Below are 12,485 nucleotides of genomic sequence, written 5' to 3' on the forward strand. Positions count from 1 at the left end.
GTTACCGAGGGGTCATACACCACTTTGAACACAATATAAGTCTTGTATGAACGTTATCTAGGAGTCATACACCTCGAGGAACTCTGTACCTGTGTTATATGAACATTGTCTATCGGACCTTCGGAATACTGATATGGTTTTTATGACATATTTTGTCAGTGCATTGGACCTATATTTGAGCCATAAATTTCATTGCTTAAAAAGCAGGGGTCGTTCAAGTCGTCTAACCAAATTTGCTCAACCAATGTATATTTTTTTCCGATTGTGACCGATGTCCTCAGTGTGTAAAATGTCCTCAGTTTGAAAAAAGTCTCCAATTAACCGGATGTGCGTGTTGCCCTCAGTGCCACTGTTAGCTGAACGTAACATGTTTATATCTAGGGATCCTACTTCTCGAACATTTTAGTATCATGGTTAATATATGTGAATGGTACACTGAAGGGGTCGAATAACTATGTAGTAATGTTATATTATTATTATCTAACCGTCGAATGCCTTAAGTAACTCCATATAACTGTTTACAGAACTTTATCTAGGGGCCGTACACATCGAACAACTCAGTCCTAGTGTTATAAGAAACGTTATCTAGGGATCAAACATCTTAGTATAAGTGTTATACGAACGTTATTAAATGATCATACACATCGAGGAACTAAGTATATCTGTTGTAGAAAAAGGGGTCTGCAACCTCGGGCATCATTCTATCAGTGTAATATGAACGTTTTCTGCAGATCATAGACCCAAAGGAACACAGTACCACTGTTGTATGTGCGTTATCAAAGAGTCATACACCTCGAGGAGGCCAGGATAACTTACATTAACGTTATCTAGGGGTCTTTTAACTCGAATATCTCAGTACGAGTGTCGATCGTATGAACGCTGTCATGAGGTCAATCACCTCGAAGACTCCGTATCACTGTTATATGATCGTCATCTGAGGTAATACGCCTCAAGACATTCTTTATCTGTCTTATATGGACGTTATCGGGGGATCAATCATCTTTAGGAACACAATATTTCTGTTATATGAACGTTATCTAGAGTCTGGCACCACAAAGGTCTCAGTACCAGTTTTATATGAAGGATGTCTGTGGTTTAAACACCTCGGGAAACACCGTATAACAGGTATAAAAACCTTATCTAGGGGTCAGGCGAGTCGAACATTATAGTGCCAGTGTTATATGAATGTTATGAAGGGTTATACGTCTATAGGAACTCAGTATCAGTGTTAAAAAACGTTTTTATCAGCATGTTATATCAGTTTATCTAAAATGGATGTATTGCCCATGTTATAGACCAGAAATTGCATGCCGATATCACCCCGGATTGATAACCGGTTATCGATCCGTCGATAATAGCCACGTTATCGATTTCAGCCCATCGTCAATTGTAATGTCATCGGTTAAGGAAAGCAACGTTCTTACTAGAAATCTAAAAAAGTGTATATAAATGAATGAATTCGAATCAAAAACGCTTTGACGTAGTCCGTATGAGACTGCATTTTCATTGAAAATATTTGATAAAAAAGTAATGACTTTGCCTTAATACGTTAATACATGGCCTTTTTCATATTGCCCTTGTTACCAGCCCAAGACATTGAATTCGGTCCCGAGGGCTTTAGGCCGAGGGACGATATCAGTTGAGGGCTGATAACAAGTGCAATATGAAAAAGGCCATATCGTGCCTCGCATCACACCTTGACCCATATCAGCCCTTGCGCACAGATCTCGGGCTATATATGGGAGTCTCGAGTTGATACTCTAGCCGGTATGGAAAATTCAATGTTATAATCCATAAATCAAGTGGTGATATTGCTCGAGCAACTGTGTACCAGTGTTATATGAACGTGACCCAGGGGTCATAGACCTCTTGGAACTAAATTGTAAGTATTTTTGCTGTTTGAAACATATATACATGGCCTTTTTCATATTGCCCTTGTTATCAGCCCAAGACATTGAATTCGGAACCGAGGGCTTTAGTCCGAGGGACGATATCAGTTGAGGGCTGATAACAAGGGCAAAATGAAAAAGACCATATCGTCCCTCGCATCACACCTTGACCCTTATCAGCCCTCGCGCACAGCTCTTGGGCTATATATAGGAGTCTCGAGTTGATACTCTGCCGGTATGGAAAATTCAATGTTATAATCCATAAATCAAGTGGTGATATTGCTCGAGCAACTGTGTACCAGTGTTATATGAACGTGACCCAGGGGTCATAGACCTGTTGGAACTAAATAGTAAGTATTTCTGCTATATGAATGCTATCTGGTAAAGTCACACGCCTTGAACAACTTCGTACCAGTTTAATATGAACGTTACCTTAGGGTCATACACTGTTGGAAATAATGCATAAACATAACGTTCTCGCTGCCGCTATTCATTGTAACGTCACCTAAGTGTGACGTATTGATATTAGAGTTTGAATAGAGATCCATACATGCTAGACGCCTTTGTTATTGTTAGCCATATAGTTGCCCGATTTAACCACTTAACGATATACACAACGTTAAACACAATATAAGTCTTGTATGAACGTTATCAAGTTATATGAAATTTGTATCTTCAAAACTATTTCTCATGCTTGCATGACCATAAAAAAAGTCTTCTTTTTTTTAATATTTCACTTGTCAGAATAATTAAAAATTTGAAATGTTTCCCGCCTTGGCTATCCTACAGGATTATCATGAAAGACTATTTCCCATTAAAATGTCGCATAGGATTATTTTTTCTCCTAATGGATTTAATTTGTCCTATGGGATTTCTTTTCTCCTATAGGATTTTGTTTTCTCCCATAGGATTTTCTTCTCTCCCTTAGGATTAATTTTGTCCCGTAGGATTTTTTTTTCTCCCTTAGGATAAATTTTGTCCTGTAGGATTTTTTTTCTATTGGATACATGTACATTTTGTCCTGTAGGACAGTTTTATCAGGTTTGCTGTTTTTTTACACAATATATTTATGGTGTTGTTTGTATAGTGTTTCCATATTTGATTAAAAATAAAACCTCAAAATAATACATCATGCACTTCAAACATTCCAATACTTTTATGCTCGTCAATGCGAATAGTCTGCGTGGTCCAGAACATGGAGTATCAAACATCAATAGGAAAGGTATATTTAGACCTTGCGACAATAAAAACTTTTTACATCGGATGTGACCTTGAGAGGTCATACCGGTGTTATGTTGCCGCAGAAATTCTGCACACGTCCCTTGCGCTTTTGACTGATAACCGAACGTATTTCGTATAAATACGCGGATATTATCGAGTGCAAAATAAGATTCCTTATCGCTTGTTATAAATTCATTTCTTCAATGAATACTCATGAAAATAATTTTTAAGAACATAAATAAATAATATGAAAATGTTTTGTCGTGAGAAACATATATATATCAGTAAAACAATCAATAATATCTATGCACACGTACCGAAAAATTGTGTTTGCGGATGAATATCTCGAAAACGCATTCCAACAAGAGCGGGCTTGAAAGAAATTGAGAGGCGAACCCTGTCTGGCAGGTATCATATTACCGCCTGTCATTTATTCATCATCCAACATAACTTGCGGTCATCCGATGTTCAGTACTTCAGTACTTTGATTTAACTTGTATTGTTGGCTTACAGTCTCATAGATCTATATAATTCAAAACCAGAGTTGTAAACTTTACCTCAGAATATGCAAAAGGATCAATGATTAATTGTCCTTCTTAAATAGAACAAGAGTGTACACGCTGAAATGTCTCGCCTGCCTTACTAACCATGATTGGTTTTATGTTGATAGTCCTAAAGATAAAGTTTTACTACAAGTATCACATAAACTTAAAATTATCAATGATCCATGAAAATGAGGTCAAGGTCATATAGACCAAGCCAGACAGACATGTACCCCTTACAATCATTCCATGCATCAAATATAGTTGACCTTATTGCTTATAGTATCTAAGAAGCAGACTTAAACAGGAAAACTTAACTCTGACCAATGAACCATGAAAATGAGGTCAAGGTCAGATGAACCCTGCCAGACAGACATGTACACCTTACAATCATTTCATACACCAAACATAGTTGACCTATGGCTTATAGTATTAGAAAAACAGACCAAAACACAAAAACTTAACACTGACCAATGAACCATGAAAATGAGGTCAAGGACAAATGACACCTGCCAGACAGACATGTACAACTTACAATCATTCCATACACCAAACATAGTTGACCTATTGCTTATAGTATTAGAAAAACATGCCAAAACACAAAAACTTAACACTGACCAATGAACCATGAAAATGAGGTCAAGGACAAATGACACCTCCCAGACAGACATGTACACCTTACAATCATTCCATACACCAAATATAGTTGACCTATTGCTTAAAGTATTAGAAAAACAGACCAAAACACAAAAACTTAACATAGACCAATGAACCGTAAAAATGAGGTCAAGGTCAGATGAAACCTGCCAGACTGACATGTACCCCTTACAATCATTCCATACACCACATTTCCTTTCTCTATTGGTACTGTACACGTATACCTAACAACAAAATTATTTTCATTTACCCGTGTTTAAAGTTATTGCAAATGGATGGTATTTTTGTTCGAGCATATTGTTTTTCTTTAATTGTTTAACATTTCTTACCCATATAACATGTTACTCTATTATTCTTCCCTTAGTTTATTTATTTTGTATCAAAATTATTTATTTTGTAAAAATATTTCCTTTCTCTATTGGTACTGTACACGTATACCTAACAACAAAATTATTTTCATTTACCTGTGTTTAAAGTTATTGCAAATGGATGGTATTTTTGTTCGAGCATATTGTTTTTCTTTAATTGTTTAACATTTCTTACCGATATAACATGTTACTTTTATTATTCTTCCCTTAGTTTATTTATTTTGTATTTACATTGTGTCATAGGTCAAATTTATTTGTTCAGTGTATGTTCAATGGTGTTAATATGTCCTTTGATTGAGTTAAGCTATTTCAGTTGATATTTTATAGTGTGTCTTTCTATGTTGTGATGTTACACTATTGTTTCAGAAAAAGGGTGAAGGTTTGGTAACATTAAAACGTTTAAACCCGCTGCATTTGTTTGCACCTATCCTAAGTCAGGAATCTGATGTTCAGTAGTTGTCGTTTGTTGATGTGGTTCATAAGTGTTTCTCGTTTTTTATATAGATTAGACAGTTGGTTTTCCCGTTTGAATGGTTTTACACTAGTAATTTTTTGGGGCCCTTTATAGCTTACTGTTCGGTGTGAGCCAAGGCTCCGTGTTGAAGACCGTACTGTGACCTATAATGGTTTACTTTTATAAATTTTGACTTGGATGGAGAGTTGTCTCATTGGCACTCATACCACATCTGACCTACTGCTTATAGTATCTGAGAAACTTTAACCTTTATCACTGATCCAGGAAATGAGGGTGAGGTCAGGTGAACCCTGTCTGACGGACATGTAGACGTTGCAAGGAACCCATATACCAAATACAGTTATCCTATTACTCATAATAAGTGAGAAATTCACATAACAAAAAAACTATAATTTTTTTTCAAGCAGTCGCTGAACCATGAAAATGAGGTCAAGGACAATGGACATAAGACTGACAGAAACTTCGTAGCATAAGGTATCTGCATACAAAGTATGAAGCATCCAGGTCTTCTACCTTCTGAAATATAAAGCTTTATAGAAATAGTTTACGCCACCGCCGCTGCCACCGGATAGTAATACCTGTCTCACTCTGCGACTTTCGTCACAGGCAAGACAATAAAAACAAAACAACTCAACAAAACAAATGTCCTCATGATTTTTACCTTTCAAATAAATGTTTTACCACAAAGAAGCAATTTAACAATGTTTAAAAATACCAAGAAACAGATACTGTGAATAATTTTCATTTACACTTACTAGTTAAGCAAGCTTGAAATGACAAAAAAATCAATTCGAAGAGACTGCACCAGTATTTATGTGGTCAATAGATTACGCTTTGTATCTAATAAATTGTTGACGCAGTGATATATTTCGTCTTTATTCAATTTTGATAGTATGATGCAATTGTTTGAAATTAAAATTGTGCAAAACAATAAAAGTCAATGAACCATAACTGAAGGTGCAGGGACAAATAACCATCTTGGAAATGAGAAATGGCAATACTAATACAATTGCATACCAAATTTCACAAGTGTTTCCCTTCCTTAAAACTGACCTAAACACAAACTTTAACATGTAGACTATGCAAAAGTTTCAAAACCAAAAGACCATGACTGAGGGGGCAGGGACTAACAATATCCATGGAAATGAGATGTGCCAATGTCAATACAGCTGCATACTAAATATCATTGACCTACCACCAGTGGTGCCCCTTTAACTAACCTAATCACAAACTAGTACATTGTTGACGCCGACGCTGACACTGCCAGAAAAAAAATCATGTTTAAGTCTGGCGTTTTCTACTTTGTCCAGCCAGGACAAAACCTGTTTGTATCATTGAATAGGTTCAAAGGGTGCTGCTCAGGAGAGTCTTGAAGTTGGATGTGCACATATTAGCTCATTTAGAAGACCAAATACATGTGAAGCTGGGAACACTGATGATAGTGCAATTACTTTTATGTGTAGTTGTTTCATAATATTTCATGAAAATGTTTTCTACCCAACATTCTTTCTTATCCAATAGCAAGGACCACATTTCTCATGAAATAAATGGCAATTTATTACTTTGACAATCCAAATAAACATCTAGAATATTCAAACTATTTCTCATGCTTGCATGACCATCAAAAAAGTCTTCTTTTTTTTTAATATTTCACTTGTCAGAATAACTAAAAATTTGAAATGTTTCCCGCCTTGGCCTTTGATTCTGGTACTTTGACCATTAAATGATTACATTTAGAAACCTTACAAATATTTCACACATTCTCTTTTTTTCTTGAATAATACATTAACTACAGTGTAATGAGGTTTTTTGGCCTTGAATTGAAAATGAAGGACCAGTAAGTTGATGAAAGGACAACCCAGAACCTTTTACAAACAAAATTATAAATTAAAACCTCTACTATTGTATTAAGACTAACAAATTAAAAAAAAAGACAATTATTTCTGACATAAAATATTTATTTTGTATTTACAAAAGAACTATGGAAAATTGATACATCAACACATTTCTTTCCAAATGAAAGTTGTTATTTACACTGGTGAATTCTATCTAAGATATACATCTTTTTCATTAAATGTCAATACTTCAAAGCATAAAGCCTGACTAATAAAAAAAATATGAGTAAAAAAAGTAAGTTCTATTGTCTAATAATCATACATGCATACATTTGAATTTTAAGGCTAAGTAAAGCTTTCTATTTCTCATCTTGTACAAAAGAGAAGGTTCAATAAGGCCCCAATATGACCCCTACTACTACCTATAATTACAAATTATTATTGAATGGCCTTTATTACAATGCATCATAGTTACAACAATGAATAGATAGGAGAAATGCTGTTTTTTTGATCTATTAATTTATCGGCATTTTTTTCATGAAATAAAAATAAGTATAACTTTCATTTCCTACCAATTAAAACAGGCTAATTTCAATAGGTTTTTATGCATCATCTTCAAAAGCTTTTCAGCCTGAAATAATTTACTTCAAATTGGGACATAATAGGGCACTTACCACATCTACTCCTTTCAGAATAGAAATAGCAATTTCACCATTTTTAAAATAATCACAGAATTAATTTGTCAAAACACTGACTGAAGCAATTAAAATATTCTTTACAAATATTTTGTTTTATATTTACATTTATACAATTGTGAACATTATATATATTGCACTGCTATACATAAACACTTAGTTTTCAAAATAATCATGATTTTTTTGTGTGTTAAAGTTAAAAACAGAATTCCATGCAACAGAGGCAAACTATAGTACATCAATGCAGATGATATTTTGCTTCATACAGACATCTGCTAAAACCCTCAATTCATAAGGAAGTCAAGACATAGAAGTGGTGTCAGTATGTCTTCCTTCCATGTTTAATTGGAATGTCTAATAACACCATAACATATCCATTACAACAATAAGCCAAACTAAGTATCTGCTTCAAAGCTTTTAAAACTTTATATCCATTGGGCCAAAAATAAAATTTAAATTGTTTGATGTTGCCTACCTACCCGAAAAATTTTATGACACAAACTGTTTCCAATTTTTTTTAAAAGATTTTTTCCTGCTTTAACGTCGTTTTCTTGTCTAAAACATGTAACAAAGAATTTTTTAAGGGTGTCCTTGCATTCAATCGATTCAGATTTTAAATTTAGAAATGCCTTTTCACCTTGGTGTTAAATTATACATTCATACCATTTCAACAACATTAGTTTCTAAGATATTGGCCAAGATAAAACGGTTTGAAATGATACATTACTAACATGTTCATTGATATATATATTCCATTTTGCTTTAAAAAATAAACTCATGAAGTAAAATTTGATAAAGTCACTACAGCTTTAACTCAAATCATTGTGACTTCTATATTGCAGAGCTGTCTTTACAAAAGGGCAGCAGTAGAATGATTTATTACTACAGATATTTCTAAAGTCACTCAAGAACAACACTTTGTGATAGTGACTGAAATTTTGCTGTATAGCAACTTAATAAGAGAGTGAAATATTATACATAGCTACAAGTTTCTGGGAATTAAACTTGACACAAAACATGCTGTAGTCATTTCATTAATAGCAACACAAATTTGGCAGCACAGTGCTCATTAGAAGATGGTTTATCTATCAAATGTTCCTATGAGGTTCATTACAGACAAAATATAAAAAATACAATTCAGTAATAAAAATCAGTTTTGAGGTCTTAAACCCGTGGTCAATGTGTGACAATCCTGACATTGGTGTTCCTATTAAATGTCTGTATGTGGTTGTTAATTGCCGCCAACATATAATCCTCCATAGCTGGTTGTGGATGTTGTGGTTTCTTGTATCTTCCCATATTTTGTGGCAAGGGAGTCTTTGGCGCAGGACGTCTTCTTTCTCCAAGGCTGATAAGTAGTTGATCCACCAAAGTTCATCTTCTCTATTTAGTTTACCATTCTTTACCCATTTTGGTAGATCTGTTCTCATCAACAGAATGATACCACTAATTTTTTCCATATTCGGTTCTACCAACCATGAGGAATGTCAGCTTGATCTGTCAAAAAATCATAAATAGATATAGATTTGAAATAAGTAACTAATGCTTCCATTCCAATTCTCATATAGTTCAAATAAAATTACATAGATGCCAACCCTTTTTTGGTGCAGGATAATAACAGAAAATCAAGTCTCAATATGATCACCACAATATCTAGTGGGGACTGTTCTGGTCAACAAAAATAATTAACAGAACAAAAACAAGCAAAATATGGACTATAGCACGTTATGGTCTATGGTCGGGAAATAATTCCAATTACTGAAAATCGTAATTTTTGGCATCTATACATTTTACTGACAATTTACAAACTTGACAAGCTGCTCAAGGCAGTGTCACTGATCAAATGATCAAGTTGAACTCTTAATCTGTGTTTTTAAATGAACTTTAGAATTTCAGTACATTTTAAGCAATTGAATCAATTGTGATTTTTAGATTCTGTGACATCTGACCTACTATAAGGTCATACGACTAGCACTTTTGCTTTGTTATGTGAAACATTTTCTCTTTTGATGATATAATTTTATAGGAAATTTTGTGAAATTTTGTAACGACAAACATATACATGATATAGTGATAAAGTGTTTAAATTTGTAATAAACGAATATTGGAACTAAAAATGTTTTGCATGCTGAAATGTCTTAATTTAACAGTAACTGGAAGTAAGGATAACAAAAAAATCATACATGTATGCAAAAGAACTTCTATAATAATATTCAAATACCAAATTTTGTTACCATGGTAAGTCCATCTATCAGTAAAAAAATGCAAAAGAATAAAATAAATAATTACCTTTTTTACAATTTCCATTTTCACCAATATTGCTAGGAACATTATCACAAATTTATTTTTGTTGTCATCAGTTTGAATATAAAGTGTAGGAGGTAAACCACCATTTTCCTAAAAGAAAAAAAACAGCTATACATATTATATATTCATGATATCTTTACAATAAAAAGTTTTCCAATCCTTTAATACTGAACAAGACATATTACCTAGCATATAAAGTATGCCAATGTTAAAGTAACACAGCTGAATTTTAAGAAAAGATGTATTTTCAACAATGTTAATTTATGGTGAAACTGCATGAATAAATTGTTTCATTTCACCTCTTATCATGAGATAGGCAATTTGTTCTCCACTTTTTCAGTGAATTTATCATATTTCTTCGAAAAAAAATAGATCAAAGACTAAAATGACCAGGTTGCACACATTGTTTCTTAAACAATGGAGAATGGTTTATGGGTATCTGGGTTGAAAACTGTAGGAGTTGATTACACAAAAACTTGTACCCTCTTTCATAAATTTTGCTGAAAAATGACTAAGTTTCCAAGTCTGGAAAAATGAGAAAAAATTCCTCAAACAATTCCATAATAGCAGGTGCACTTTCACATATGTGCAATCTTCCTGTGAAGTTTCAGGGATCTGGGTTGAAAACTATAGGTGGAGTTGATTACACAAATTAGGTACCCACTTTTCCCCGCCCGCCTGCCTGCCCATCATCACCATACTATAATCCGGTTTCCCGGGCAAAAATTTTGCTTATATTTCCATAATATTTTACTTAATTTTTGGTATAAAGAAAACCATTAAATACCACAGAAAATAAAAATGCAATTGAAATTTATAGACTATATTATTAATAATGTTCATGCATTTAGATATATATATAATTCAGAAATGTGAATGTGAAAATAATCCTCCATCAAATGAGATTTACATAGTGTTCAAGTGCAAAAGTAAACAAAATAGACTTTCAGAATTGTTTTTTAAAACTATCAGGGTCAGCAAGAGATTGACACAAGCATGCTGTTGGTTTTCTTTTTTGAATTTGTTTTCCATTTTGTCATCACATGGCATTTTAGCTAAGTATAGGGTATGGGTTTTGCTCACTGCAGAAGGCCATACTTTGACCTGCAATAGTCAATATCATTGTCCGTTAGTCTTTATGCATAATTGTTTCATTGGCAATCATACCTATCCTTATTTTTATATGAAATATATAGCAACATTACACCCACCACATCTGTCAATGACTTTTAAGTATTGATTTTGAGAAAAGCCTACAAAGCAGGGTTAAGAACAATACTATAATTGTATTCATAAAAGAAAAGCAATTATAGGCCTATCCTCTTATGATGTTTATCATAGTCATGAAAATGAAGCCACCAAAATTTCATACTGATTTCCATACTTGTTGCAAACTTGGCACCACACAGTCCAATAATGAAAAGTTCATATAAGTTTATAACTGTTAGTGATATCGATGTATCTAACTTTAAGGGTTTTAAAGCAACCTTGTCAAATTATTATTTCCAATTTAATATGATATGCTAGATTGGACTCATCTGTTATTTTTCATGACTTTATCATGTGAACTCTTTGGATAGTTGTCTCATTGGCAATCATACCACATCTCTTAATTTTTATATTGTAGATGGTTCTTTGATGTTTAAAATTAATGGACTAAAAGTGGCTTCGATACACTTTGACTTTCTTGTAGATACATAAATTGTAAAGTTAATAAAAATGTGTTTTTCTCCTGCATGTGAACTTTAGTCAATTGTTTCACTTTGAACTTGATAATTAATACTTACTTTTGTTACATCGCCTAACACAGACATCAAACAATTCAAGGTGATATTACAATCAGAGGAAAACTGATCTGTCCATGTAAATGTGTATGCCTTATTTAATCCGTGACATAAAACACCTGTGACATGGTGGTGCATTTTTTCAAGTGTTGTTTCATTCTGAAAAAAAATTTGTTGAAAAACATGTGCTCATAACTCAAACCAGAATGCACTCACAATTCAAAATATTGGCAAACAGGAAGTAGTTATCTGACATATCTGAAAGGTGCACACTTAACAACTCATCTCTGTTGAGCTGCTGACCAAATAAAAAGTCATTGTGTTCAGTAGTTTCTGAGAAAAATGTGACAAAAAAGGTTAAGTTCATTCAAATATTGAAAAATTCAAAGTATTAGCAAACAGGAAGTAGGTATCTGACAGATCTTCAGATGCTTCACATATCACAAGTCATCACTGTCAAGCTGCTGACCAAATATGAAGTCATTCTGTTTAGTAGTTTCTAGAAAAGTTTAACGAAATATTTGTTGTACAAACAGATAGACAAGGTGATACCAATATAGCCCCCCTCTTCTAGAATGGTATAATATTTGTCTCATACAAAATGCCTAAAAGAAAATAAATACTGCTAGAAGTTTTTTTCCTGTCAGAATGTTTATTTTAGCTACACATCCAGTTAGTTCATATGATTGCTGCTTCGCCTTAAGTTAATCAA

The 12,485-nt window shown here is 33.5% G+C and overlaps 1 protein-coding gene across 2 annotated transcripts in view; it reads right to left on the reverse strand.

Annotated features, from left to right (window-relative positions):
* Nucleotides 1-12,485, reverse strand: part of LOC127704130 (uncharacterized) — a 100,949-nt gene that overhangs the window by 86,406 nt on the left and 2,058 nt on the right. The window contains exons 3-5 of one of the 2 annotated variants that reach the window (XM_052208024.1): nt 11,777-11,932; nt 9,972-10,079; nt 7,085-9,179 (exon numbers count right to left, since the gene is read on the reverse strand). In XM_052208024.1, coding sequence (XP_052063984.1) covers nt 9,129-9,179; nt 9,972-10,079; nt 11,777-11,932 — 315 coding nt within the window. In that variant the 3' untranslated portion in view covers nt 7,085-9,128. Of the gene's footprint in view, nt 1-7,084; nt 9,180-9,971; nt 10,080-11,776; nt 11,933-12,485 lie in introns of those variants that run through there. The other variant, XR_007983153.1, reaches the window with a different exon arrangement.

This window comes from Mytilus californianus, unplaced genomic scaffold (assembly GCF_021869535.1).
Source record: "Mytilus californianus isolate M0D057914Y unplaced genomic scaffold, xbMytCali1.0.p SCAF_58, whole genome shotgun sequence".
NCBI classification, from domain to species: Eukaryota; Metazoa; Mollusca; class Bivalvia; order Mytilida; family Mytilidae; genus Mytilus; species Mytilus californianus.